At 30.7% G+C, this 25,012-nt stretch overlaps 2 protein-coding genes across 7 annotated transcripts in view; one reads left to right on the top strand and one right to left on the bottom strand.

Moving 5' to 3' along the window:
* LOC146997543 (uncharacterized) overlaps nt 1-13,185 on the bottom strand; it is a 72,992-nt gene extending 59,807 nt beyond the window's left edge. Inside the window, exons 1-2 of one of the 2 annotated variants that reach the window (XM_085814852.1) lie at nt 13,064-13,103; nt 9,629-9,709 (exon numbers count right to left, since the gene is read on the bottom strand). In XM_085814852.1, the coding sequence (XP_085670978.1) occupies nt 9,629-9,631 (3 nt within the window). In that variant the 5' untranslated portion in view covers nt 9,632-9,709; nt 13,064-13,103. Of the gene's footprint in view, nt 1-9,628; nt 9,710-13,063 lie in introns of both variants that reach the window. The other variant, XM_085814851.1, reaches the window with a different exon arrangement.
* A 189-nt stretch (nt 13,186-13,374) lies between these two features.
* Nucleotides 13,375-25,012, top strand: part of LOC118204989 (BRCA1-associated RING domain protein 1-like) — a 79,535-nt gene continuing 67,897 nt past the window's right edge. The window contains exons 1-3 of one of the 5 annotated variants that reach the window (XM_085814847.1): nt 13,375-13,559; nt 13,649-13,734; nt 24,026-24,078. In XM_085814847.1, the coding sequence (XP_085670973.1) occupies nt 24,062-24,078 (17 nt within the window). In that variant the 5' untranslated portion in view covers nt 13,375-13,559; nt 13,649-13,734; nt 24,026-24,061. The other 4 variants (XM_085814844.1, XM_085814845.1, XM_085814846.1 and 1 more) reach the window with 4 other exon arrangements.

The following is a 25,012-nucleotide window of genomic DNA, read 5'->3' as shown; positions in this document are numbered from 1 at the left end:
TAATTATTCAGTAACTTTCCAGATTAAATTTGAAAGTGTTTTAGGCTTTACTTAAAAGCAACACACTGGGCGAGTGGAAGATTTTTAAAAAATCATTTCTGGCAGCGGCAACACGTTGCATTCATTAAGTCGAAAACGTTCATTAAAATTGAAAAATAAATAACTATCTTACATTTTTTCGACTGGGAATAGTCTCACGAGCTGAGATAAAAATGTTTTACTTCGAACATTATTACCAATGATGGCTTTCATATTGTTAAATCAAAAATTCATTAAAATTATAAAAAATATGAAATAAATAATAAGACAAATTTGAAATTCAAAATTTGGGTTTCTAGGTACACATCTTCGGGTGGAGGACTACGTTATCCAAACTTTAATGGTTTAACTCAATTAGGTACCGTCGTTTCTTCAAAACGCGAGAAACACACATTCATACATGCGGAATTTTCATTCTTTAATTCCTTTAAAAATAATTCAGGGTGATAATCTTTGGTCGCAACAATTTGAAAAGGGTATAATGAACCAATGCAATATGTATTATATTAAACTGTAAGAATCACACATATTGCTAATTTTAATTTTCACTTTGATATTAGGGGTGATTTTTGGATTTGGTTTTAGGAGTGATTTTTGGATTTGGTTTAACAGAAATGCTAGTAACAGATTAAAATATGAACCGTATTAAATGCTGCAAATAACATGTTTTGAAAATTGAGAACTGCAAATAGCATACTAAGATTTCTATTTTAATTTGCAAAGTTCATTTCAAATTAAGTACCAGAATCGTGCCAAGTTACTTCAATTTATACTTAAAAAGTATATCTATTTATTTCAATCATAATAACAAAATATATAGAAACAAAATAACATATAAAATAGTTACATAAAATTAAAAAATAATACCGGTGTACTAAAAAAATTATACCTGTTTTCAGGCATCTTATAATTGCAGTTTGATTAATCTTCCTTTAACTCTTTGAAATCCAGACCCTTCGCTAAGCTGTATCCTCAAAACAACCGAACCGCCCGAAATACTTTTCCAGTTTCACAGCAATTTCCTCCCCTCCACGTCCATTACCGCAGAAAATAGGTGTGAAGATTTCCAATGACATCCTTTGTACTTTCTAACAAAGATTCCATTAGCCTTTGACCTCGTTCTTTATAAAACTATTCTGAAGGTCAGATCAACAAGCCTTTCCTGCTATGTTATGATCCCGACTGAGATTTTGTTTATTTCCGTTATTTTTATAGGAAGGAATAAATTGTTTAAAAATAAATATAATCCTTAAATTTTTAAACTGCTCTTTTATTGCTGTTTAAAGCTTAAAAGCACACTGTACCACAAAAGAATCAACAACGAAATGTCGCGATCAAACAAAAGATTAAAAAAACTCTTAGGACAAGCTGTCTGTAGTAAACTGATACAATGCATTTGGGGAAAGTGCACCTGCTTAGGGGGAGGGAAGAAAAGATTACAATCTCCACCGTTTTCAGGCAGTTCTGGTCATTTCAATGTAGGGCTGTGTCGGGCGGATTGGATGTGAAGGAGTTAAGCAAAGCAAAATCACTAATATGATTTTTTTTTAAAATAAAAATCTACTGTTAATGATGTAAGTATCTTGTAGCTGTGGTTTTATTTTATTAAAGTCACACAGGTTTATGAATCATTTCATGTGTATTGAAAACTTATTACTACATATTAAAGTTAAATGTTTAGTCTCAACACCCCTAAAAGTATAACTAATTGCTAAGAAAGTAAGGTTGCTGAAAATTCATAGTTATATCCTGTGTTTCTCAAATGAATATTTATTTTTATAGTAAAAAACCGAAATAAAACTAATTGCTCAAATTTCCCTTGCAAAATTTATCAGTACTGAAAGCAGACTGAATATCTATTTTGAATTCACTAATTCACTTCTTCATTCTTACAAAATTTGGAAAGACGACACGTTTTAATTTGTTTACTATATAACACAGAATATTCGAAAAGGTCTCTGTAAGCTTATTTTACTACATTATTTTACTCTGTGCATATATATTCAATAAAATACATAATATTATGAAAACGGTTTCTACATGGAAGGGAGATTTGTGTAAATTATTTACACAACTCTTCCCAAGTTTCCTGCAAAAAACTAATCAACACACTAATAAATTTTTGTATGCATTTTACAGAGGCAAATTTTTTATTAATAAATCATTTATTATATTTTAATTATTTAAATACACTTTTCCATACATTTACGTGCAAACTTTGCAAAGATTCAGTACGTGGCGAAACCTTGGCTCATTTCTGATTAGATGTACTCATACATAAAACATAACTAATAAAAATGAATACAAAAAGGACTTCTTGAGAGAGAAAATTTAAGGAAAATTTCAGAGAAAAGCTTTATAAGAAACTTTTAGAAATAAGTCACTTTAAGTAACATTCTTATTTCGCGTATATCATTATTAAAAGCTTCTACTGGGTCCCTTCATTTTTCAGGAAAACATTCATTTTTATGTCAAATAGCTGATTGTTGTCTGCCCCTTTTATATTTTCTTTAATCTTGAAAATAAATATCTAAATAGTTAGATTTCAAGAAAACGTGCTAGAAATGTTAACACAAACGACGCTTGTTATAATAGCCACTCTATTGCAATGACCAGTATGAAAAGCTTACAATTGATGAGAGTCTATTTTAGGTCAAATATCACAATAAATGTCATTTGTTGCAATGTATCTTTTCTTCTGTGAGATTTCAAACATCAGTAGCTTATAAGTTATATCGAAAAAGATTTCTTTACGAGATTAAAAAATAATGAGTAAAAAGGCTTAGATATTATTTCCCAAAATTATATACACAAAACCCAATATTGAAATTAATGTGCATCTGAAGAGTTATAAACTATTTAATTCCGATTGCTGGAAATAAAATATGAAAAACTGTAAGAGCAGGAAGCATAAATAGAAAGAAAGAAGAGATTTTGATCTTTTTTTTAAATTTTCATCCGGAATGAACCATTACCATGAAATACAGGCATAAATACAATAAATGAATTGTATAACCAAGTTTTAAAAGAATTGCTGTGAAGTCTACAAATGCTCAAATGAAGTAATAATTTTTACCTCAGCCAACTCAATCTTTTTGTACATGAGAAAATTTGATACATGGCTGCAATATAAAATCGTTTCCCAAAACTAGAATTTCTGGGAATTTCATAATTATAGTAAACTTCAGGTGGCCTGACTTCCTGTATCTTCATTTCTGTCACTTTAGTCATGTGCTCGCCTCAAGAAATTCTGAACTTATTCTTACAATAAACCAGAAAGAGTCTGGCCCTGGTTATAGATAACGATTTGAAAGCTCTCCAGTGGAAGGGAATCAAAACAAAAGCATATTATTGCTTTGTATTCAGTGCAACACTGAATTCAGCTGCTTTATCTGCTTGGAAGGACCTCCTATCTGTGCTATATATATATATATACCTTGCTTGATATATATTATATATATATATACATATAAGAATAAATTGAGTTTAATTAAAAAATTAAATTTAAATACATATTTAATTAAATATTCTTTGCACCACTGCTGCAAGGAATGAAATTTAAACAAATTTAAATTCTTATCAAATACGTATAAAAGTAAAGAGTAAAAAAGCAAATTTAAATTCTAAAAAAAGGAAAAAAGCCAAATAATTTAAAAATATGCAAACATGTAAAAGATTTAATTCTCGAACTAATCTACAATATCATTTAAATTCAGAAGCATAAGCAAATCAAGTGCAAAATCTATCCATGAAAATAAATCTACTAATTTAATAAATTAAAATTAAATTAAACAATTTTTTAAAAAATGCATATGTGAATGATCGTAGAGTAGGCAGGAGACAGACTTATCAAGGGGAAGTTGCCTCCAAACCTAACTCTCCAATCATTCAATTCGTGTTTCGTCATTCATGCAGGCAAGGGTAAAAGTCAAAACCAAAAGTAATTCCAATAAAGTGGTATCCTTAGAAATTTACATTTAAGTATTAACATTTAAGAATTAAAGTTCAAAAAGGAAAATACTAATTAAGTCTTTTGAGAAACATGCAAGTAAAGTCAAGAATTAAACTTTTTCTTAAAAAATTAAATTTTTTATAAAATAATAAAAAAATCTAGAAACCAATGTATTTTAGAAATCCTTCTCTACAGAAACTTCCCCTTACACGAATATGCATATCAATAAAAAGAAACTATAAAAGAACTATACATAATCCATATAAACCAATAAGAAATAAGAAACAAAAAGAACTAATTCACAATTTTTAAAATAAATATATATTTAAAAATATAATTTCATATTTAGAAAATACTTAGATACTACATAAAAAATTTTTAAAAAATACTTAAAGCAAGTAAATAGTAAGTTTTAATTCTAACTTACCTACTATATGAGTGTTGGGGTCTGCAAAAGTGTTGTGAAAGAGAAGTGTGTTCTTCAAATTATATAGATGGCGCTTATGTAGGTAAAGTTGAGTGTCAAGCTGCTATCTTTGTTATAGTAAAAATTTTTTTGTAAATATTAATATTAATTAAATTAAATTAAAAATCCTAAAGGTAGTAATATCAATTATTTAGGGAGTTAAGTAACTGAGCTAATCAAGAGATGTATGTTTGCTTGAAGGAAATTAAAGTGAAGTGGTATGTGAAAAAAACGTAAACTGTTTGTAATTTGAAATGTGCGTTCTGTTGAAAAATTGTGAAAATTCTTAAAAAAATTTAAGTGAAAGATATTTTTTGTGAAAATAGCAAAAAATTAAAGTAATTAAGAAAAACTGAAATGTTTTAATATTAAAGTTTTAAAGTAAAATTTCCCAAAATTTTTTAAATGAAGTCCTTAAAAAACCTCTAAAAATTCCCAGAAATTTCTCAAAAATTCCTTTAGGAAGTTAAATAAAACTTAAATTGATGAAAGAAAATATTAGAAGTTTAATGAACTTGATTTAATTAGTATATCAAAACTTAACTAAATACTGGCTAAAGTATGGAAAATTAGAAGAAGATTAAAATCTTCACTCAATACGGGCTATAATTGAGACTTTTGAAAAGAGTTGGCCTTTATTAGTAAAAGGAAAGAATCCAGTATTGATTAAATATACATATTTACAATAATTTCTCTACTCTTTTATATCCTTCATTACCCTCCAGTTAAGGTTTAAGGTAATGTTATCATATCCAAAAGAGCCAAAAAATTATAAAGTCAAGGCCTGCCTTTTTAATATATAAATTAATAAATTTTGGTGGTACTTGGTTATCAACTTGTACATTAATTAGTTTTATGATTTCTTCCTTTAAATCGTCATTTTCAGTACATATATTTTTTATTCTGATAATTTGGCTATGAAACGTCTTTTCTAGAGATATTAGAGTTCCAATTAATTAGTTTAATAGTAGGAAAATGGAAATTCCTTCTTTTATCAAATAACTTAATTTTGTTGTGTTTAATAATTTGCAGGTCTAGGAATTCAATAGTATCTTGATTCGTATTCTTTTTATTAAGTGTTAAACTATTAGGGTAAATTTTGAATTTCTCAAAAGAAGAATTATTATTGAAAGTTATAATATCATCTATGTATCTAAAAGTAAGAGCAAATAGCTTTAATTCATTTTTATTTAAACTGAGTTGGAATTTATATTCAAATGTAAAAAGAAATAGGTTACAAATTTGGGTAGAACTGTTTGCTCCCATAGGAATTCCTCTAACTTGCTGAAAGATCTTATTATTGTGTTTAATGTAGTTATTAAATAATGCACAATTCAGATAAGTATTCCATCTTTCAATACAAAGGATGCCAAGTATGTCAGGAAAAAGTTGTGGGAGTTGCATTAAACTAGTAAAAATTTCTTCTAATGGTAGAGAAGTATAAAGGTTTTCAAAGTCATAGCAGTTAATGTTCTTGATTGTTAAACTTTTAAAACTGCTGAGAACTGGAGCATTATTATAAATAATCCAACTATAATTGTGTTATTTGTTAACAAGATGTTGGATTAAATTACAGATTTTTTAAGTATAATTGCAGATATGTAATCTATATTCTTTTTATAATTATTTGTACCATTAGCAATAAATCTAAATCTGAGTGGTGATTTATGAAATTTTGGGAGAGAATATAGATTTGCTAATCTATTGTAGTTAGATGGTTGTGAAATTTGCAGTTTCTTGTGAAATGCTTTTAGCTTTTTTGCAATAACATTTTCTTGTAGATTGGTATGAGTTGAACTGCGGTGCTTAACCACCAGGGTGCCTTTTCGCCATAGCCCTACCCCTCATCGAATAACATGATAAAAGTTTCGAATTATGAGAAATGTAACTGAATGTGCTAAATAATTAAATGAGCAAGAGTTTAAATTCATAATTGCTAATAGTTAAATACATATTTTTTCCTTAAGTACCTAATTACTAATCCATACATAATTAACTATTTTACAGAAGAATACATGTACACACAAGAGAAACAAAATACGAAGTGTGACGCCTTAGTGCCACAAAAAAAAAAAAAAAAAAAAAAAAAAGAACAATATACAATAAAGAATTTGAGCAACAATTTGCATAAACAAAATTACACATTACTAACATTTAGGATCGCCCTTGGGCGCTTACTGAAATTGGGGTCCCTAGTATCATAACAATAGTTAACAACCACAGGATTGTCCAGAAGTTCCTGTTTATCATAGAATGCCCTAGATAGGCGGCAATAAAAATCACAAAGACCCTCTATTCTTAACTCTTTACGAATTTGGCTATTCCGAATGTAACAGGGGGCATTACATATCATACGCAATACCCCGTTTTGGGCAGCTTGTAACTGCCTTCTCAAACTTTTGCACGAGTATGCCCAGACGGGGCATGCATAACTAAGAATTGGACGCAACATGGTTTTGTAAATGAGCAACTTATTATCAATAGATAGAACACTGTTTCGAGCAATTAAGTTGTAGATTGGTGAGTTTGTAAGTAATGACATTATTGAGTTCAGTATTAATTAATGAGACATAAAAAATTTTCCTATTATGCTAAAGTTATTATTGGCTTTGTCAATTTTGGTAATTATGAACTTTTGTTTTAAATCCTGTAAAAGAGGTATGAGAATATTCCACTGTAAATGGCTATTAAATTCAATTCTTCGAATTTTTTGCTTGAATTCTTCTAATACTGCATCTTTCCATGCCATAAAGGTAGAATTTGGAATATTTAATTTGAAACTAGTTTAAACTATAAATTCGTCTATATTTTTTACGAAACTTTTAAAACTGTGATGTTTGTTAATTTTTAGTACTGGTCTAAATTTGGTACCTTTTTCCATTAAAATTCTTAAATGTTGGTTTTGAACTATTGCTAAATTGCCTGTTATAATATGTTGATGAAATTTAACTATGAAATCTTTGTATTGAAGCTCTTTACAGTATCAATGGGCTGTAGTAGCTAATTCATGGTGGTTAATTAGCAATTTACTAAGACGTTTTTGATACTTGAAAGCTGGTGAGATCTGTACTTTGGTAGCTGGAAAAAGTTGTTGACTTTTTCTGAAAATTTTACTAAACTGAATATGATCATAGTTAGGAGAAGGAAATTGATTTTGCAGTAATATTTATTGTATTTGTTATTTGTAGAGAACTTATAATTGCAAAAGTCAATAATAAGGTCTTTGATAATATTGTGCCCTGTAAAATGCTGTTTTACAAATTTTATTAGTAATTTTAAGAAATTGTGCTTACAAGTATGCAACCAAGTAATTATATTTTTAGTGAAATTATCAGTAAGAAAGTAATTATTTATATTATCGTTTAACTTTTTTGTATCTATTGTTGAAAGAAGTTTATTTTTATGTTTATTACCTGCTCTGGTTCCTCGTAATGTTTTTTTACTGAATAATTTAAAATGGCTGTAAGTTGGAAATTCAGAATTTAATTTAATGTGTTGGTTGAATGTATTGAGTCCATAAGGGTAAAGTGTTTTGAATTTAAGCATGTAGAGTGACTCTTGAAATAATCTAACTTTGTATTCAGGTACAATGTCCAAAATTTGAATATTAATTTTTTTGAAATCATGTATTTGAAAATGTTCTAATTCAGCAGTATTAAGTGTTCTAAAATTAGTAGTTGCAAATTTTTTAATGTGTGCTCTGTGGTTGTTAATTCTAATATTAAGACTATTTTTGGTTTGTCCAACATATTTAAGATTTCATGTGTTACAAGTTATGAGATAAATGCAATTATAAGTTTTTCAAAATGGGAGTTGTTTAGTGGCTGTGATATTAAAAGACATATTGCTAACTTTACATCACTTGTAAAGTTAGCAATATGCCTTTTAATTGTAAAGTTAGCAATATGCCTTTTAAAAAGTCATTTGCTAAATGACATTTATGGAAATTTATGTGATTGATATGAGCCGTTATAAAAGTAAAGAGGGAGCTAACCTACAATACAGTAAATTTTTAAAGTAAAAATTCTTAACTCAATTTTTGGAGAGAAAAATTTTAAAAACTGGGAATTTAAATGTTATTGCTAATTAATTCACTAAATTAATAAAAAATGAACTATTGTATTAAACTATTTAAGTTAATTAAACTAAATTATTTAGAGAGCGAGTTTAAAATGAAAACAAAACTATTAGAAAAAGAAAAAGAAAGTTGTTTTTAATAAAAGAGAAACAAACCAGGTAATTAGCGCTAAAGCTGATAAGTACAAACAAAATTGTTTCATAAGAATAAATTGAGTTTAATTAAAAAAATTAAGTTTAATTCTTGACTTTACTTGCACGTTTCTCAAAAGACTTAATTAGTATTTTCCTTTTTGAACTTTAATTCTTAAATGTTAATACTTAAATGTAAATTTCTAAGGATACCACTTTCTTGGAATTACTTTTGGTTTTGACTTTTACCCTTGCCTGCATGAATGACGAAACACGAATTGAATGATTGGAGAGTTAGGTTTGGAGGCAACTTCCCCTTCCTTGATAAGTCTGTCTGCTGCCTACTCTACATCATTCACATATGCATTTTTTAAAAAATTGTTTAATTTAATTTTAATTTATTAAATTAGTAGATTTATTTTCATGGATAGATTTTGCACTTGATTTGCTTATGCTTCTGAATTTAAAGGATATTGTAGATTAGTTCGAGAATTAAATCTTTTACATGTTTGCATATTTTTAAATTATTTGGCTTTTTTTCCTTTTATTAGAATTTAAATTTGCTTTTTTACTCTTTACTTTTATACGTATTTGTTAAGAATTTAAATTTGTTTAAATATATATATACATATATAGAAGGCAGATTCTATTATACATGCCCATCTTCCTTAAATTTAAACATGTAAATGTAGTTCAGCAGGACATCCCAGGGCCCCTATACGATGGCATTCTTTGCATACCCATATTTTACACCGCTGGTTACAATGACTTTATAAAAACGATAATTTCTCATGTCTTACAAGAGATCTTCAAGGAGGAAAAGTGTCACAAAACAGTTTGTGTTCAGTGAGAAAATAACAACCACTATTATATTCTTTAAATAAAACATTTCATGATTGATCAAACAAATAACTAAATTATGTTCATTTTACACAACAAAATAGTCAGCGGTAAAAGTTTACCATTGGGTGCCCCTTGTTTTTTTGGCGACTCTTTTCTGATGCCAAGATCGGCGCCAGGAAGACACAATTTCAAGATGGCCGCTACACAAAATCAAAATAAGAAGTCAAAGAATTGCACAAACTCTGTGTCCATGCACACATCGATCTGTTTCCGATTCATTTGTATTTGAAAAAAAAAATTTAAAAAAAACTCATGCAACTCGTACCGGCATGATTTAAGCAAAACAAGCTCATTATAACCTGCAGATCAAAAGACAAGGACTGCAGGTTAGTGATTGGTTTGGTTTCATTTATGTGATTATGGCAAAGCCTTGAGGGCTATCTGCCCAAGAGGAGGGATGCCTTCGTGGAGGGCTTTCTCTGGAAACTGGCTCATATACATGTTACACGTAGGGAAAACCACAAAAAGGCCCAAGCAGCCAGCCCATTTTGTGGGATTCGAACCTCTGACCGAACTACCAGTGTACTGAGACTTTATTGGTCGGCCGCTGGTGGGCCCTCGCAGGTGAGTGAAATTCAAGATAAAAGTTCATCACATTGTATGTATCTAGAATCCTCTTGCCAACCAATTGATAGCTTTTTCCACAAACTTTTGAATAATTTAAAACTCATGGCTAGTTAAGTTTTTTGACTGCCTTTACCTGATTATGACTAGGCCACTCACAGAAAACTGGCAGGCTGCAGATCAAGTATGACTGTTTATTTCTTTTAGCTATTTACAATAATAGTTCTACTTGAGAAAAGTAAAAAACAAATTCTTCATATGTTGAATCCGAATTTTTGTGTTAACGCTTGAAATATTAAAACAATATATTTTCAAATTTACCCAGCACTTAATTCAAATAATTTTTATGATTCAAAATCCTTTATAAAATTGCAACTCCTATAACATATTATATGAATCTTTTGGTGACGTCCAATTTCCTTATAAATTTAATGTCATTTTATACTGCTATAGTGCACTTCCAAAGGTATGAAAATTGGATATAACAAATTATAAATGTAAAATAATTAAATATATCTTCAATTAAAACTCTTTTTGCATTTTTCATATTTTTTCCAGAATTTCTGCAACTTTTAACAAAAAAAATTACTAACCCTTACAGTCATCCTAATTTAGAATAGATCCATATTCCATTCATACAGGAAGATACCCTTACACTGATTTCTTTTATCTTCATTCCCATGTCTCTGTTCTAAACAATGACCTTGTGAGACAGGTATCAAACCAGTTCTAGGACAATGAAAATACAATAAGCACAGGCTGGCAAGATACCAGGAATTAATTTCACCACAGATTGTACAGGTAGCGTAACAGTGCACTAACTGTGCAACTCCAGTCCAATTTTGAGAGAGAACACCCACGGGGGATACAAGGGTCTCCTACGCCTTTTTTCCTGCGGCCAATCACTTAACGGCTTCCGGCTCACCATGTAGCCGCACTGATCAATAAACAACCATGCCTTCGCTGGGACCGGTTTGACAGTCATCATTACTAACCAAAGAATGCCAGCAAGTTCCCTGATTCCACTGAAATTCTCTGATATAACTGTCTGACACAGCTAGTTTTAAGGTTGATCCTCAGATGAAAATTTTTGTTATTTAGAGACAGAGGTATGATCAGGAGTTTAAAGGGTCATTACAAGAATGATTTTGAATTAATTTGAGAAATATGATAAACATTTCGATTATACAGTTTTACTTCTTGATAGAACACCACTATATGAAAAGTCTTTGCGACTTGTGTTTCAATATTTTCAGAATGTATGAAGTTTTTCAACCATGCAATGATAATGTTGTTGCATGCAATAGTATACACAAATTAAAATGAGCAACACTAGGCTCAAATATTCTTCTGAGACTGAAAAAAATGTTGAGAGAATGCAACACACAGAAAGTGAACTCCCTAGCACAGCAGATGCCAAAGCTGCAATGCATTTAATTAATAAGGTTTTATTCACCTACGGTGTAGAACTGACAGCTATGAAATCTTCTGAATTTGGGGACAAAAATATGGATAAAAGTTTTCTGCAATCCATGTCACACCAACAGAAAATTAGGCTATTTTTGTAAACAGAAGTTACGTAAAAGCTAAATCTGTCAATATTTTTCGTTACATATTTTTTGAGTTATTACATAATTTCATGGATAAAATAATTATTCATAGTTATAAAAGTCTATTTTGAGGAAAGGATCAGAACCATGGCATTTATGCTAAACAATTTACTGTATACAATTATTAACATATAGTGGAAAAGATTGCCCAACAAATTTAATAACTGTTTAAAATAATAATTGCAATTAAATTATATTTTTTAAAATTAGATTTATTTTACACCTACATGGATTACTCAATTTTATACTAGGAAAAATTAACATTATTTATTATATTACTGCTGATTAAAATCAAGCTTATTTTTTAACAAAAGAACCAATATAAATTCAAATACATAACTATAAAAATAGTAATATTTATAAATTACTAACTGAAAAAAAATCTATATGCATTATAAGAATTAATCTCTTAAGAGTGATCAACCAAGCGTGGCAAACTGACAATAGTTAGTCATACTACAGACATCTCAAAAGCAAAACAAAGCATAAAAGAAAATATTTAAGTACAGAAAAAGTAAATTACATACAGACTAGAAAACGTAAACAGACTACTATGAAATTCCTGAACAAAACATAAACTAATGAAAATGAATACTAAAAATTCCATTTCAATCATATTTCATTTTGTCAAAGTCAGACAACAAGTATACAAGTATCACTGCTACAATATTTACCATACACTAAAAGATTATTAAATCAAAGAACATTCCCGATGATGCATAACATAACGAATTATCTCAGAATGCAATTATTTTGTTGAGATATGATGAACATACGTTATTATTCTAACTATTGTCTTTTACAACATAAAATTGATCAGCAAATTATTTGTTACAAATAATGAAATTTTCTTTCAGACTGCAGCTGATTTATGATCATGCGATAAAGCATTCGTTGCATAACTTGATTCTTCTTGAGCTGTCAGAAGGAAAACTGCCCAAAATAACTAATCGACTAATAGTATGACATAATAAAAAAAGTTAATTAATAAACAACAGCCTCACGAATTTGTTTTATATATATAAGCAAAACTCATTAAAATTATACACAGTTGTTATTAATTAGTACGCTGCATTTACAAAAAATAGTTTTTTAAGTTGTCAAGAGCAAAGGAAGAAAACAAACAATGCATTTCTCTCATAAAATACATCAACATTTATGTTATGATCGATGAAATTCCTTTCCGAAAATGCAAACAATTCGTTTATCTTGTGAAACATAGTATGAAGTAGCAATAGATGCCTAAAAAATAGATGCTTTTTTAAAACAAATTTTGATAACAGAATGAACAGATTTCTTTCATAAGAGCAAATAATTTACCTCTGAGAGAAGAATAAAAGTATATATTATAAATAACAAAAGCCTCGACACGTCGCCGAAACTTCCCATTATTATTGACATTTTTATTCTGCTGCCATTTCCAATTACATGAATTATTGATGATAATAATTTTAAAACATTTCTGGGCCGTAAAGAAGAAAATTTTATTTTTCGTATCAAAATAAAAGTGTAAATGAGACTAAAATTTATTTTCATATTATTTCCATAAGTAATAAAATGGAAGATAGTAATTCTACTAATAGGCACAGAACATTGACTATTGACATTCTGATATTTCTCAAGTAAAATGTTGGTTTGTCAAATTATCGTTTTTAAACTTATACGTATTAAAAGCTCTCGAAATTTGTAACACTATTTATTGTTTCCTTATATTGAAATGTGACACAAAATCTTTACAGATTGCATTACTAAAATAATATTCAAATACACTGCTTCGTAACCGAATAACTTGGATAAAAAGTGCGGGAAAGTTCAGGTTGAGTCTTTGGTTATGTAAACATTGCCAAAATATTTACTTTTAAATTGTTGATTAGTTTGTAATTTGTATTATTTTTAAATTTTCAGTGTGTAATTATATCAACAAACATGTCTTCGTCCGAAATTCTGAAGGATGTAATGAATATGGAGGAGACTCTAAAATGTAAAGTTTGGTAAGTTCTTCCAAACTTACAGAAAATTTTATAAATTGCTGATCTAAAAATTTTAACTCTTCTCTACTCTTTTTTGTGTTCTGTATGATTTTCTTGCGATGTATTGATCACAGCCCCAAAATTGTATTTTTATGGTGTTGAATTTTATTCATTATTGCATTATTGTGGATGATGACTTTAACATATAACTGACTAACTATTGTCAGTTGTGTTAATTAAAGTTAGATTTTTTTATGAAATTATATGAATTAGAATGATTAGTTCAATAGGAATTTAAGACTAATATTAAAAAGTTATTTGCATGATTTAAAAATTTTTTTAACATTAATTTGCTATTTTCATTCATAATGCATATTTAAAATGTATTTTGTGTAAGTGAAGCTTATTTTCTTTTAAACATTAAAATATAGCAAGAGATGAAAAAATTTAATCTCATTGATAACATTTGGAGCAAACTGATTTCACATGTTCCGATATTTATTATTACTGTTGCTATTTATTACTACTTTTTATTGTTACTGCTGTTAGGATATTTTCTTTGAAAACATATGCTATGTCAAACACTTTGCTTCCCTTCTCAGTATATATGCATTTTTCTTATTCTAAGTTCAGTAAAGTTTCTCATTATTTTATTAAGATGTGGCAGCTTTTTATTCTGATGGAGAGCTGTAGAAGACTGTCCAGTTTTTTTCTGAAAGCTTGAAATATATGATTTCGGATTAAGATGGGGGAATTGTACATAATCAACAAAATGTAATAAATTATTACTAATGGCTACATATTTATGTGTCATACTGACTGAATTATATTTCTGGTCAGTAGTAGTAATATAATTCTTAGTCATATCTTAAAAAACATTGGGGGAAGTGCAAAATCACCCACTGCTTGGCACGTTTTTAAGAATTGCACACACTTGGTTTTCACTTTAAAAGTCAAAGAAAATTGACAAAAATCCAATTCTTCTTACTCTTGTAAAAAACGCCAAACAAATAAGTGGGCAATTCTGCACTTCACCCAAAATATTTACATTTGTCATATTCATCATTTAAATTTAATTTAATCTCTCATCTCATCAATATTTATGATATTTTTATGTCGTCTCACCAGTAATATTTAGTTTGCACAGAGTATTCACCTAATACATTGTGGCATTACCATATGCTATAACATATCGTGTGCATCGCGATCCCACATTGCAAAACATCACACTTTTGTCCTTGTATATATTGTTCTGAAGAATAATTCTGTAGTTATATGCATGTGTTTTTGAAAAAAAAAAAAAGAGAAAACTGCTTAGAAAAGGTGAAATAGGAATGAACGCTTTGTAAAATGATATCAACTAGACAAATACTGATGGAAATATAGCTTTTGCATGCAATAATATGTAGATGCTAAGAGAACCATGTATTAGCATTTAAAGATTTAGAAATGCTTTTATGATTTTCGGTGTCCAAGATGCACTACATGAGTGACAAAAAGTTAAAATTAAGAGTTTTTTTTTTTTTTTTTTTTTTTTTGTGTGTGTGTGTGTGTGTGTGTGTGTGTAAAGGGTAATTTACAGCACAGTTTTCTATTGAATGCTTATTCCTCTTACACGATTATAAAATTTAAAAAGAAAAACAGTTAAATTAAAAAGCCAAATCATTGTAAATTAGAGATTATTAGAACTATTTCTGAATAAAATGCTTAAAACTTTGGAAGAATGTCGTGGATAACACTTTTTTAAATTGTATCCAAGATTCGATTAATGGTAACTTGTCGATTTTTTGGCGAAAATTCGGCTACCAGCCCTGCTATAGCAACCTGCTAGTTTTTGTTTGGATGCCATTTTGTTTTCATGAAGTAAAGGCATGTTTTTTTTTTAACTCAACATTTTTTTCAACAATCTGCTACTTGAGTTACACTTATACTAGAACTTTTATGGAACAAAAATGCTTAATCATGACGAAGATTAGGTTCGAAATTGAGAGAAAGTGCAGAATTGCACATACACGGTATCATCCATGTTCATGTCAACTTATTTTGATTTAAAAAAAATCCCAGAATTGCACAAAAATGGCATTGCGCACACTCTTGACTTTATCCATGTACACTGTTAAAGTCCTAGCTAGTAACCTTTATTGCCTTACCAAAATGTTGCCAAACTACCTGTTACCATATTCCAAAGATTAGCCCAAGATTCTATGTGAAAAGCATTATTAGAAGAATTTAATATGAAAAACTTCTGTTATATCATCTTCATTTATTGCCACTTTTCCACATTTCTTCACAGATTTCATTAATTGGTAAATTTTGCCTTTTGTCTATAATATCTGAAAACCTTCAACTTTGTGACTATTATCATCATCATCCTTGCCATAAAATATGGTAGCTGGCCATAAGTTATGCCAGTCATTTTTAAATATCTGCAGGCTCATCCTTCCATGACGTTGAAGTGTTCCACTCAGCTGATTTTATGCTATACAGTCAAAAGTCGTTAATACGGACACCCATAATCCGGAATGATTTATAATCTGGACCTCAAAGCTACAAACTTTCTGCGCATGCATCAACGCATAGGCGTTCACGCATGCGCGTAATACTTTTATACATGTGCATAATACGTTTACGCATGCGCGTTTAATGTGTAACGGACGGCATAAGCTAAGCTAAAATTATCTATTTCAGTTAATGTTGCAGATTGCATTGTTCCTTAATCTTCAAATTGGATCTGGCTTATTATTTTTTGCAGACTGTTAAAGCAATTTTATAAAAGTAAGCTTGAACTTTCGATTATGTCAAATAGAATTTCCAATGCTGGAGCTGCCAGAGGATCTACAAAGCAAAAGTATGTTTCAATATCCATCAAACAAAAAGTGGAATTGCTGCAAAAAATGCATAAAGGCATATCCTTTGTTTCTCTAACCATTCCGAAATTTGTTTATCATTTTCACGCAGCTCTATGAGGGGCAGGGGGAAACGTTGCGGCGTGCAATGAACTGGAAGTTGATCTGTCAGCACTATCCTTATCTTCAGAGCAGATGTTTTTATTTTATTCAGCTTATAATTCCTTACTAAATGTCGTATTTCATCTCGATGTATTCCATCTTTGATAGGATTTAAATCAAATTCCTCGTCATTATAAATATCACGAGTACACACCAAATAGTTTTCTGGTTGCAATTTTCTAATTTCGATTATGCGTAATGTATGCTTTACACATGCGCGCGTTGAAAGAAATGTTTAATAAAGTAAACAAATAAATATTAAGCTTTTTTTTTTTTTTTTTTTTTTTTGTAAATTTTGATACCCTTTAGATCATAATTGCTCTTTGTTTCATAAATTACGGTTTCATATTTTTAATTTTGTAATTTCTGCATGCCATCTTACCAGATTTAAACTGATGATCCGGAAAAATCGATAATGCGGAATCGCCGAAGTCCCGATGAGTCCGGATTAACGACTTTTGACTGTATTTAAAAAATTATTGAATGGTCTTGCTACTTTTCAGAAAATGGCACGGATTTTAGAAAAGCTACCTTCTATTTGCATCTCAGAGTACCCAGTGTTTAGATATTCATAGGCTGAATGATGGATGTACAGTTTGGAGGAAAAAATAAGATGGAGACAGTAAATTTCACTAAAACTCCCCTATGTATAGTCATTGTCCACTATTAAGGTAGGAAGCGGTGGTCTTTTTATTATGGAGTCACCTAACAAGTGGCCACTGTTGCCTGCTCTGAAGGGATGGTCAAATTACATCCATGCCTTCTCTGGGATTTGAAACCGTGCCCTTCAATACAGCAGTCAGACTCACTAATCATATTCCCGTCTGCTCTGCCAGAGTGAAGCAAATAGTTTATGCGATGGAGGAGCATCTAAGACAACTGGTAGAGCCTTAGCTGCATTTTAAAAAGAAATAAAATTTGAGTTAATTATCTGTTAAAGAAAAGATGAAACTGGCCAAGAAGAGATGAAAGGATGCTAAGTAAATATTGAAGCAGTCAGAGAAAATGAAAACAGAAATTACTGCCAAAATAGAACACAAAATCAAGGCTATGGAAGGCATGGTTGAAGAAAAAGTTGGAGAAATTCAAGAAATAGTTTCTGTTGTTGAACAGCAAATCAAAGAAAAAGTTTCTACTGGCAAAAAGCTAATTGATATTTCTGCTGCTGTCACCAAGGAAGTTGATATCTTGAAGAAATCGATAAGAATAGCTGGACACAATTCTTTCACCTTAAAATTCTTACCTGTGTTTTCCCGACCTTGTCTAAAGTTAACCGTGTGTGATAGAAGGACCTCGTGGCTAGTGTATAATATTCAGTTCTCTATAGTGGCAGAAACAAATGAATGAGATTCCGAAACTAAGGCCTGTCATGTCGCTACCTCTTTAAGAACAGATACAGCTGATATCTTTCAAACTCTGCCCAAAAATGAGACCTGTGTCTGGCACGATGGAGCTGCACTTTAGTGAGAAGAGTTTAAAATACTACTATACTAGACTTCAGTTAAAATGTCACCAACAGAAGCCCATGTAAACACTCAAGGAATTCACCACAAATATTAAAAGGCTGTCTCCCGTTTCCAGACTTACCAACAGAAACAAGAGAAATCCTCTTCCTGCTGTACTTCACTGATCACATCCAGGATCATGAGGTACAGAAAGCTCTCCAAATGGCGAATATCAATGATCTAAGAAATGCTTTAAGGGTACCATGAAGCTCGAGCAGTACATTAAGTTAATTTTAGAGACCATTACCCAATCAGAGCTGTTCCAAGAAAGTCCATTAATTGAATGCTCATTTAGACCTTTTAACCTAGCAATTGAATGCCTTGAAGTAAAATACAAGTAGAAACAAACCAATCTTAAATTGCTGTAGAGCTGAAGGCCACATGCAGAACGTCCCAAAACACGGAAGCTAACACTGCTTCTCAGCAACGTGGCAGGAAACAAATTAGTGGCTATCTTGCAAACCAAAGGTTGCCAGATATTGAGAAGTCCCAATTTAAAGTGCTTCAGGTTGCTGCAATGAGTGGCAATACTAATGGACTTTTCATTATGGAACATATCATTAGAGTTTCTAGCAATATGGCCGATGATACACGAGCCAATGTTACCATCATCTGAAAAGATCTGGCTAAACAATCATCAGGTAAACTCATCTGGATACCCTCCAGACAGTGTCCAGAGATAAAATCAACATTGGCAGAAAATTAAACGTTAACATCATCTTAGGATGCACCGTGTACCGTCATACAAAATATGTAACAAGTACTACCGACTCCTGCGTGCTCGGGTAAGACTTTCTAAGAAAATACACTTTTTCCTTGGACTTTGAGAATAATGAATTGCATTCTGCCTCTGAGGACATAACTCTATTTGGAATTAATTATGAAGGAGTTAAATCTGTTCACCAAATCATAGCTCAAGATGATATCACAGTACCATAAAGAACAGAATTTTTACTTCCTGGATGCAGAGCTGAAAACAGAAATTTTCGATATGGCGTCATGGAATATATCAAGAACTGTAACAGCAAGAAATGAGTACTAGTAGCCTCAGCACTTATTGACCTATCAAGGACTGTTATCCAAACGAGAGTTTGCCAAATGTGACTAATAAGGCAAAAGTGATTAGAAAAGGAGAAGTGGTTGCAGTATTTACTCTAGTAAGCTGCATTAAATGAAACAGTAATCCTCAAGAATCCATGTCTTCAGAGAGTCTTAACATTAGATTTATGGCAGAGTGCACAACAAAGCAATGAAGAGAAGAGTACTGCTGAACATATCATTCAAAAATTCAAGACATTATCTCGCGCTTGTCCTCTGATATAGGTCAAACCAGTTTGATCAAACATAGACTTGATACCAGGGATCATCTACTAATCAAGCAACATCCAAGATGTCTACTGATTACTAAACAGGAAGAGGTAAGAAAACTTCTTAAAGATATGCAGGAAAATGACATTATTGAGCCTTCGTCAAATCCTGGGCTTCTCCTATCATCTAGGTCAGAAAGAAGGATGGTTCTGCTAGATTTTGTGTCGCCTATCGCTAGCTGAATGGCATCATGAAAAAAAGAACAGCTACCCTCTCTCTAGAATTGATGACATTCTCGACATAGTTTCGGCAACCTAGTTATTTTCAATGTTTGATTTAAGGAGTGTGTATTGGCAGGTAGAGATACACCCAGATGACTGAGAAAAGACAGCATTTACTACCAAACAAGAACTTTTGCAGTTCAAGGTGATGGCGTTTGGATTATGTAGTGCGGCAGCCACTTTCAAGGACCTCATAGAGACCATGTGGAGAGGTCTTTCCTGCAAAGCTTGTCAGATATACGTAGATCTATAACCTCCACTACTATACATCTTCTGATATATGTGACTATATACGTATTTCATCATCAGGAATGTTGGCAATGGAGTTCTAGCAAAAGCATGCCTTTGCCTTGCTTAAATAAAAACCAGGATTAATCTAAAGTAAAACTAATATTTATTTCATAACTTCAATTAAAACAACTGGGCTGCAACAGCAGGCTTTACATTAAAATCAAGCACAAAAGAAAAACCAGCAAAATCTCATTGCTTTCACAATTCCAGTGTATAAAATCACAACATCAACCAATCCACTGATACTATGTCATTGGCCACTCAGCGGCAACCATGTTAGTTTTTCACCGATTGACCTCTGATCTAATTTCCCTCATGAAAAAAATAAATAAATAAATAAATCCTATTGACAGGAGGTTTTACAAGACAGAGTACATCATATTGTTTCATGTAATCTAACCTATCTCAATTATTAAAATATATCCATATCTTTCCATTTGAACCTAATAGATGGGCACCTGCCTTTTCTGCTTTCATCAGTTTTTGTCTAGCAACAGCATCTTGATATTGACTTTCCATCAGTCTTAGTTGTCATTGTGTAACAGTTCAGTAGTAATGACATCTTTAGTTACGCATGAGCAGCACCACTTGAACCAACTTCTAAAACATGCCAGCTCCTTTTTCATAGATAATAGCCCTCTTCCTTTACATTCCTTCTATTCTTAGTTGAACTGGACCCAAAACCTGTTGCGTTGGAGTTGTCCCAAAAGTATACTTTACATTGCTTAAATAAAAAAAACTGGGACTAGTAAAAAAAATATATCTAAAATAATAATATATTTTCATAACTCAAATTGAAACAACTAGGTTGCTACAGTAGCTTTTACATTAATAAAAACAAAGAGAAAAGAAAAACCAGCGAAATCTCATTGCGTTCAGCATTCGGACGTATAAATACTCAACATCCACCAATACTACATCACCGGCAACCATGTTAGTTTATCACTGTTTGACCTCTGATCTAGTTTGCATGAGGAAAAACAAAAAAAACAGAACGTTAAGTCAACAGGAAGAGTTTTGAGAAACAGAGAAAATAAAGGTGCTTCACAAATGGAAGGAAGCCATTCTAAATTTAAGTTATGGCAAATGTAAATTGTTCAGACAGAAAGCGACTTATCTCGGACATGTCATCTCTGTCGAAGATGTGTGTACGGATCCAGGAAAAGTGCCAGCAGTTAAAGATTTGGACATCCCAAAAATGTATTTATCAGCTGAGAAATTTCCTAGAGCCTTGCACCTGCTGTAGGAGGTTTGTGAAATCTGTTTTTCTGTTTCATCATGAGATCCCTTCACAAAGAGCAAGCAAAAGTTTTTTGTACAAAAGAATCGGAGGATGCATTTAACAAACTAAAGGAAGCTTTAACATCTGCAAGAATCCTGACATATCCTCAGCTAAACAAACCATTTTTTCTTGACACAGATTTTGAGCATTTAGGGTGTCAGTACTGTTTTGTCCCAAGAAACAAACAGTCGAAAATGTGTTGGTTCTTTTGAAGGGGGCGATTTAATGAATTTTGTGTATGTGTAAATGTAGTGAAATTGTATGTAGGAATTTTGTATATATGTAAATAATTTTAGTGAAATTGATGTAAAATTGTAGTAGCTCTTGTATAATGTAACATGAAAGGTCTAAAAAACATGAAGTTCTGCTGGAAAAGTAAGGTTACAGAGCAAGCTCATTTAACAAAGGTAAATTGGCAAAATATCGCAGAGCCCACTGTGGTGGACTGTAGCTATGAAATAATGAAACTGATTTCTTTTGAAATTCATGTTTTATTTATTCAACCGCTCAATTAGCAGCCATTCAAAAGAAAAACGAACATCAATGTACTCTAATATCAAGAAAGAAAACTATGTGTGTGTTACAGGATTGTTGCTAGGCAACGATAGTGAAGGAGAAAGTTTTTGCTTGTCAGACTGTCAGGAGCCAACACTTGCAATGGTTTTGGTGACTAATTTTTTTTCCAAATTTGGCAACTATTTGGGGACCTTTTGGTACAATCCCTGTATAACTATAATTGGTCTGATTTCTGTATGTAACTGTATCCAGCCCTATAACTGCAACTGTATATGCCTTCCAGCAAGTTCGAGAAACTTAAGGTACTTCATATTTCTCAGCAGTCAGGGTAAACCTATGTAAGACCAGAGAGAGCATCAGTTCTAAATATAGTTCAGAGTTTGGCATATTGAAAAATCTGCATGTGAGCTTTGCTGTTCAGGTGGTGTTTGCACTGCATTCTGTTTTACATTCTGTGTAGTTTTAAGTGTAACTACTGATTGCACTCTATCCTACTGAGAAAAGCTGCACAAGTACTTTTGTGAAAAATTCAAGAATTTTAAAAGTGTTTCTTTCGAAAAAATAAAATTTATCAAACTATCATCGGTTCTGTGTGAAATCTATCTATTACAAACACATGAGCATGTAACATTATTTGAAAAAAAAATGCCCTAATGAGCCGTGCTAAAAAAAGATACCCTTCAAAATCAAATATTTGATAAGACTTTGTGCCAATAAATATTTCATTCATTTCAAAGTGTTTTGCATGCAAACAGAAAAGTACTGCTTAAGTTATTTCTAAAAATACATCTAATCCATAAAGTAATAATATGAAAAAGGAAAAAAATGTATTTGTCAATTAATTTCCTTTGAAAATTTTATATTTTGCAATTACATTAATTTACTCGTAATATTTTGCTGTGTTATAATATTTAACATAAACATATTACAGTTTCATCTTCATAATGAGATTTACTTAAAATTTCAATAGAAACTTCTTTTCATCATCATTCATAGATTAACATTCTAGTGCTTGTTATATTTTTAATGCAAGTGTGAAGCATGAAAAGCCAACTGTACTCTCATAAAGATTTGAACCTTAGATTTTCGGCTGCTAACTGGACATGCTGCCAATTACTCCTATACAGCATGCATGGGGGAAGGTGATATTTCATTAAATTCTTTCTCTATTTAAAGAGCAACTTGTAAGAGGATGAGATTTAGTTTACCAAATCCAACTGGGGATCAATTATTGTCCATCACATTTTAGCTCATATTCCAGCCAGGAAATGTGAAAAATCAACTATGCTCATGAAGATTTGAATTATGGATCTTTCAATTGTTGGTACTAGTTGTACCATGAGAGGAAGCACTGAGGGAGAATGCAATAATTCCTTATAACATGAAGTTATACATTATTATTAATTATTTCATATTTTTGAATTTTATACTGATGTTCTGTATTTCATCCAGATGTCATAAGCGTTATATTTAACAAAATTTTTAGTATAATTAAAGTAAAAAAATTCTGTTATTGCAAAATTTTTCTTATATTCTAAATATATAGAATTTTTTTTTTTTTTTTTTTTTTTTTTTTCAATACTAGATTTCTGTTTTTCTTAACAGAAAGGGATTTGAAGGGAGCGGAACAGTTTTGAGTAGCACTTTTTGTCTAACTTAACAAGTTCTTTGTTTTAAAGTTTTTCTCACAGCATCTGTGAATAATTGTATTGAGCCACTCTCTGATAAGCAGTGAAACATAATGAAACTTAAGGAAATTTCACAAATCATTATTTTTCCTGAAATATATAGACAGAGATAACTTTTAAGAATTGGAAACCATTGATTTGGTGAATTACTAATTCAGTGTTGTTTTTCTTCTTTGTTTTCTTAAGGTTTTAGCTAAGCAAAGTTTAACTCATTGAGATATTACTACTCTATTTTAAATTGAAATGTAAGATTATTGTTGTTATAGGTAAACTAAAACTATATAAATTCTTCAGTGTTAAAATTCAAGGTAATAATTTCCTTTTATAGCCAAATTGTTTCCCTGTCATTGTTGTGATTAAGCTTCCTTCCCCCCCCCCCAAGATTACTGGGAGTATATTTTAATAATATTTTTTATTCTGATATTTTTTTTAGCAAGAATCTGCTTTGTGATCCATTACTCATTGGAAAATGTGGACATACTCTATGCAAGTAAAGAAAGTTTAATTTCATACACTATATTAAATGTTTAGTGATTTATTTTTAATAAAAAATAATCTACTAATTTTCTAATAAATTTACATTTTGTCAGTTTTAACAGCTACTTAGTGGTAAATATTTTTTCATCTCTGAATTTTTAATAAAATTTATCTGAGAAAAATCTAACAAATATATATTTATACAAACTGATTCTGCAGAGAAAGGGAAACTATGAAGGGGATTCATCAGAAAGCAGAGAAAGGGATTCATCAGTTATGAGAGATCCAGTGTTTATTTATTAATTTTGCATCTGAAAGTACTAAGTGCAATAAATAAATTATTCCGCAGTTTGCAAATGATTTGAAATATATAGGTGAGAGGTATGAAGTGCCCTTATTGTAGAAAAGGAGATTAATAATAACATACTTGTATTGTTCCAGTGCAACTTATGGGTTTTTCAATGTGCTGTTAAGTTTGCACAGGAAAGAAATGAATGTTGCCTTTCGAAATGTTTTTACTGTAACTGTAACTGTAACTGTGTGTTTCAAAAGAAGGAAATAATAAAGTAGACTCTAATTACAAATATTTCCTGCATGCCTGGAACTGAGGCATATGTCAAACTCTAAAAAGAAGATTCCAAATCTTTCATTTAAATTCAATTTCATTAATGTTTACATATGTAACTAAAACGAAAGCTACAACTCAAAACAAATTCCTGGAATACAAATAATATTGCCACACAAAAAAAAACTAATCATTAAAAGTCTTTAGAATTAATTTTCGTTTTCAAGAGTGACATCATATTCTATAGAGCTTGTAATAATTTTTCCTTACATCCTCCCACCTTGCAATGAGAAATAAGGAATTGAATATTACAATCATAATCATAAGTCAAATCTCTGGGTTTTCTTGATAGTCTCTCCATATCTTGTAATACAAGAT

The sequence above is a fragment of the Stegodyphus dumicola genome, chromosome 4 (genome assembly GCF_044657685.1).
Source record: "Stegodyphus dumicola isolate Sdum_Otavi_A_Nest chromosome 4, ASM4465768v1".
Classification (NCBI taxonomy): domain Eukaryota; kingdom Metazoa; phylum Arthropoda; class Arachnida; order Araneae; family Eresidae; genus Stegodyphus; species Stegodyphus dumicola.
The sequence above is the reverse complement of the archived record's forward strand: the minus strand, read 5'-3'. Positions and strand labels throughout refer to the sequence as shown.